This window comes from Clupea harengus, chromosome 22 (genome assembly GCF_900700415.2).
Source record: "Clupea harengus chromosome 22, Ch_v2.0.2, whole genome shotgun sequence".
Lineage (NCBI taxonomy): Eukaryota > Metazoa > Chordata > Actinopteri > Clupeiformes > Clupeidae > Clupea > Clupea harengus.
The window spans coordinates 1,461,361-1,467,380 of record NC_045173.1 but is presented as its reverse complement, the minus strand read 5'-3'; the positions used below and the strand labels follow the sequence as shown (position 1 = coordinate 1,467,380).

Genomic DNA, 6,020 nt, shown 5'->3' with positions numbered 1-6,020 from the left:
GATCTCAAACATACATACACATACATCCAAACACATTCCAAATGAACACAGAAACCAACACAAACAAACAGGTTCATTTCCTCATACTAACCATGATAACTGTAATTGGGGACATGAGGACCCAAAAATAAGAAAATAATAGTAAAAACCTACAGGTCATCAAATGGACAAAACAAAATAACAGCTCACGCACTATCAATTTCAAAGAGAAAGTAAACATTAATATCATTCATTAAGTCTCACTATCATATCTATTGGAACACTACATGATCTAGTACTGGAACAACCTGCCAGAATCACATTTCAGAAGGACCTCTTATTAACAAGGGACTATATATTTGCTATAATTACAAAACTATATAACTAGTTGACACATTTTTTGTAATGCTTTGTAATCTGTGGGGTCCACTTTCAATGGCATCCAAACTGGCGGCGGCCATGTGACTTGGATGAAGGGGAGGGAGATTTGAGAGAGCTGAGAGGATAGAGGGCATCCCTGTCTAGGAGGCGGTGAACTTCCTGAGTGTGATGACGATGAGTGCCAGGAGCACAGACGCCCCCAGAAACACGGCGATGACGATGGCGGTGATGGCACCCGGCCCTAACACACCTACACACACATGACCAAACACAGCAAATCCATTACACATTAATAAACTCACTTTTGAACCATACATGGAATATTTATGAAGAAATAACTTCATTTTTTTATATAAAAATTGATTTACCATCCTATATTCTAAATATTATGTACTATTATGCTATTGCCTAATAGTGATAAGTAGGCCTATGTATTCCTGTCTCTAGTAGCATGTTTTACTAAATGCCATTGTTTAATAGTGAACGGTGTAAAATACTGCACTGCTAAGAATGTTGCCCATACATAATTGAGCAGATATACATACAGACAGACAGTCATACAGATCCATACAGAATGAAAGTTTACCTACAACTAATTATAGTGCACATACACATGGCTAATAGAGAGTGCTCCTTTGTGACGGTGTTGTTGAAACAGTTTGAGACTGCAAATATGAAACCTAAATTTAAAGTGTTAACCGAGTGGAGTACCACTGGCTTCTCAGAGGTTTGGACATGTGCTGGAGTTAAATCTACTCTGGCGAGTGCTGCAGTGGCCTCACCTTCGTCCTCCTCCGTGGCTGTTGGGTGTGTCATGTCCTCATAGTCAAAGGTGAAGGTGTTCTCTGTCAGCTCCTGAAAGGGGTCCTTCGTGGTGACATCTAAGGCACCTCCTCCGGACAGTGTATCCTGGTTATCACTTTGTAGTGTGGGATTAGGATCAGCAACTGTTTCTGTGGAAACAATGGCATTTTAAGTGCCATTTTAAGCGCCATTTTAAGCGTCAACACTCTTCTCACTCATTTGTGAACAGGCGAGCCCTTCATAAAGAGGCTCTTTGGTGTTCGGGGAAGCCGAGTTCTGAGAAGAGAAGACTGCGTTCCTTCAGGATGCTAACAAGGTGACTAAAGTTGTGCCGTATTTACCTCAACATAAAAGTAAGGCACTGGAGGCCAGCGTGGAGGGGGAGCAAATGTTCATCACAGGCCCACTTTGATGCCACTGGGAGGGGGTGTGGGACTGAGTAATGGCTGCTCTGTGTTGCCGTGCCGGCTGGCCATCGGCGACGCTAAAAGAGGGCCTTTGTGTCCTGACGCTAGCTGCAGGTAACTTCAGTCGCTTGCTCCTCTCTCCTCCATTTTCCCCTCATCCTCACATTTCCTCTGCTCCTCTCACATCTACCACCCACATTCCACAGCTCCTGGCATGGAGCAGCCACGCGACTTTTCACACCGACACCATAGCCATGGTAACATGACCCCAGCTTCCCGTGTCACCACTCTCCCCTTCTGCATGACTGACACAAGCGGGGGGTCCTCCTCTCCTCCTCTCCTCCTCTCTAAAGACAGCGAAGGGATCTGGGATCTCTCCTTCTTAGCTGTTCAGGGTCCGTCATGAATAACCCCCATCTTTTCAGCAGCCAGTGGAGAGCATGTTCTCACACACACGCAGCATTTATTACAGGGTACAGGGAAGTTCGTCAACAAAAAACAACAAACACAAAAGTGCTCACATCTCAGGATGTCATCACCCTTTCAGCGTGACACTCGGAAGAGTAATGATCTACTTTAACAAGGCCAGCGGTGTCATTTGGCGCGAGTAGGTGCGAGTGAAGCGAGGGGTATTTTTGATGCTGGCGTGTTTGCTCTCAGATACTCTGCTGCTTCCTGAGCAGGAGCGAGCCGCAGGTACGGGCCGTGGGCCCCAGGCCAGCAGCCCCATCAATAAGGCCTTCACTGCTGGGCACAAAAGGCTGCTTGTGCGGTCAGGGAGGGCAGCTCACTCCTGCAACGGCCAAGCCCAAATGCAGCCTGGGCACTGCATGTTAAACAACCTTGTTTATGAAAGTCTGTGGAAAGGCTCTGACTCTGGGATGAGCAGATTGAGAAATGAAGGAGCGTTGCCCCCCCCCCCCAACATATTCCATTTGCGCTAGCCAGGCCCTGTTTACACTTTTTTTTTGTTGGTATTTTTCCGGTACTCTGTATTTTGAGCTATGGCTTGATGGGTTCAGTATGGTTGGGGTGAGGTTGCATCTTACCAGGCTTTCCTCTGCTGTGGAACATCCATGTCCCAGGTTATTGGGTCTGCTTCTATTACAGAAACATCTTTTTGATCATTTGACTCAGAGCACCCTTGTTGAATAACCTGTTGAGTGACACATACACTGTTCCACAGTGTCAAATAGAGTTTCAAAAGAACTGCAATTGAAGTGCTATGGATTATTATTGATTATTGTTCCCGGCGCTATGTCTGTCTTTGGTCAATGGTGAATGCGATCATTTAGCTGCCACCTGATGACCTCCAGTCAGGATTTCACATTGAGCAGAGAGATGACAAAGACGACAGGCGTGTGTGAAGGCTGCATACGGCCTGAAGCGGGGGGCAAACTGGTTGTGCCAAACTGCCCATGTCCTCAGCTCACCTCTGTTTGTTGGGTGTGGTGACAGCTAGGAACAAAACCAGCAGAGAGACCCTGCTTGTTTGGGTGGTTTCAGGAGCCATCTTTACTGCTAGCCTTGGCCACGCCACGCCACAGATCAGGACAAAAACAAGCTGGATGTTTTAAACTCAACCCACACGGCAGTAGATGGCCGTGTTTGCCACCAGCAGTGGCACAGAACAAATGTTTAGACGTCTTCTAATTGTAGAGTTTTGAAGTGGATTTTGTGTGCTACATTCAGAACAAATGTATACAAATACCTTGTCTTGCACACACCCACACGCAAGAATGAGTCAGAACAATTGAATCTAGCAATCGAAAAGTTAAACGCCATCTGACCCTCTTTTTTCAATGAAATATTACTTCACTATAACCTAAAAACTTACATCAAATTCCATCTTTTCCCCACCATCATTATAAAATCACTTTAATCTCTCTACTAAGAATTTGATGTCATAAGAGTACAATGGCTGCTATTGTGGAAGACTGAGCAGAGTGAATGACAATAAGCATGAAGTTACTGTGCTTTTGTTCCCTTGTTCTGGCCTTCACCTTTGGCCTCTAACCTTTGCGGAGCTGTTTTTGGGAGGCTAACCACGGCTACATGTGCCTCATTTCTGTTCCCACAGCACTTCTCAGGATTAACACTAATATGCCAGGAAGCAGGAGCCCACAAGGCTTTCATTCCATCCGTCCTCAGATAGAACTGCCAACAGTCCAATCTATTAGACATGAACATTTTCTGTAGCTAAAAATGAGACTTCTATTTCTGTGAAATGGAATGTAAAACTAAATGGTATATTTAAAGACATACAAAACAATTTGGCCTAAGATTAGAGAGCGGAGTAATATTGTTTACTTTGTCCTAAATGATCACTGGAGCAGATCGGCAATTTTGTGAAGGTGACCATTCACTTTCAAAACTGTTCCGTCGCTAAGGTGTCTAAGGAGAACGAGAGTGTTCTCCAAATCATACCTTTGTATCAAACGGAGGGAAAAACAACATGCACCTTGAGCACACAGAACAAGCAATACACATAAATATAGACTCCACCCACTCCCACAGTCTCCAGAACAGCTAGAGTAGAAGTGGTCATTCTGTAGACAGAGCTTCACATATCCAATTAGGGCATGAAAGTCCTTCAGGCAGAAAACAGCGAAGAAGGCCTTAGCATGCATTTCCCCCCCCCACAGAATCTAGCATTATGCTATTTGGCGTTGGCTGCCTAGAGCAGGGTAGTAGAAGCACTGTACCTGTCCTTGTGAGAGCCACGCACAGGCCAAGGAGAGCCAGGAGGATGAGTCTGGACCCACTGGAGCTGGAGTGGCTGTAGATGGCCATGGTTCTTCAGAGACGTCTGAGGGCAATCTCCAGAGCTCTTCAGGCTTGGGTCTGGTGAGGGCCAGCCTCCACACGGGAAGGAGGGAGGGAGAGGAGGGGCGCTGTCTGGGACAGTGTGGACTTTGTGAACACCTTCGGCAACAGCCCACCCACTTCAACCCCACTCAAGACACGTAGTGGAGAAGCCCTCGCTCCTCACTAGGCCACCCCCACCCTCTGGGCAGAGACGGTGTGAACTCAGTCTCTCTTCAGCCCTGTTGTGACATCACCACAATATTTTATTGACGTTACTTTTAGACGTAGACTTGCGCACTCCGCCGTTGTCTGATGGCTCCCTCCCCCCTGCACTTGGAGGTGCTGTAAGCAATGCTAGCATTTCTTTAAAACTTCAAGACGTGTGAGAGCACATCTCTCCTGCAAAATAATTGGCAGGAAAACATCCCTCGTCTCTTTAGGTTTCCTGACTTGGTCACACAACTGGACTGTGTGGAACCTTCAGCTACTGATCATAAAAGCGAATGATGACAGACCCATATTTCTTTATCATCACCCAAATATAGCTGTTACACTGTAAAGAATAGATACAATTACTTTCAATTACAGAATGTTTACAAAATATAGCTGCAAGCAACGATAAGGGGGCCAAGCAGCCCATGATGTCATTATGTCAAGTGCACAGCTGTAAGCTCTCACAGCAAGTTTCATGTCAATTGACCAAAGATTGTCTATGGTCGTGTCTACTACTGCGCACTTGTGCACTTCAAACACTGACTTTCAGTGCTTAGGGCGTTCACACTGACAGAACCAGCAGAATTCAGGGCACTGAAAGTACCCGGATGGCGCACTGCAAACGGTAAAAAAATGCAGTGTGAAGCGATGGACGCTACTCGCCCTGAACAGCGCCATCTTGGCTACGTAGCGGAAGAGGAGGAGCCCTTTCGGCAGCTTTTCAGTTTGGAAAGTTGGCTGACTGACGCCTCGCAAATCACTTCAACCATTATTGCTGGTTACAATAACTGTGTTATCTGATAGTAGTGTCTATTTCTCGGTAAGTTAAGGCAAAAGATGTACATTTACATACAAAACACGTTCGTCAGTGGAGTTCGGTCCGACATATTTGTTTAAAATTTCCAGTTGGCGCACAGACTTATGGGTAAAAGGCTTGCACATTTGCATCAGTCAGTGTTCCATTTGAGACAACACTAATCAGCGACAGAACGCACTACAGCTGTAAGTGCTTAGTGTGCACTACGCACTGTATTGCAGTGTACTCCGTAAAGTGCTCGGTAGTAGACATAGCTGATGTCTTGTTTGGCAGCTCTGCCACCAAAAAAAAAAATCTGTCTGATACATTTTGTGAGGCTTTGTCTTAGGCTGATCTGTGCCAAATTTGGTGGATTCATCAAGGTTTTCGGCCACTGAAAACTTGTAAAGCTTTTTGATTAAATCCAATATGGTGGCCACAAATGGCTCATTCTTGGGATCCCACAAGATATCACTAGACATAACAACAATCAAATTTGGTGAAGAATGGAAACTTTGTGTCCTGTGAAAATGTTTTAACCCTTCAATAAAATCCAATATGGCGGCCGCAAAAGTAGGCCAAGTATTCTTGTAGTTGTTATTATTATGATACAGCTACTACTACTACTATTA

At 45.3% G+C, this 6,020-nt stretch overlaps 1 protein-coding gene across 1 annotated transcript; it reads right to left on the bottom strand.

Annotated features, from left to right (window-relative positions):
* Positions 1 to 500: 500 nt before the first annotated feature.
* snorc (secondary ossification center associated regulator of chondrocyte maturation) lies at positions 501 to 4,364 on the bottom strand. Its single transcript, XM_012820251.2, has 3 exons — positions 4,277 to 4,364; positions 1,143 to 1,313; positions 501 to 610 (listed from the first exon to the last, which is right to left on the bottom strand). The coding sequence occupies exons 1-3, from the start codon at positions 4,362 to 4,364 to the stop codon at positions 501 to 503; spliced, it is 369 nt and encodes a 122-aa protein (XP_012675705.1).
* Positions 4,365 to 6,020: the final 1,656 nt, after the last annotated feature.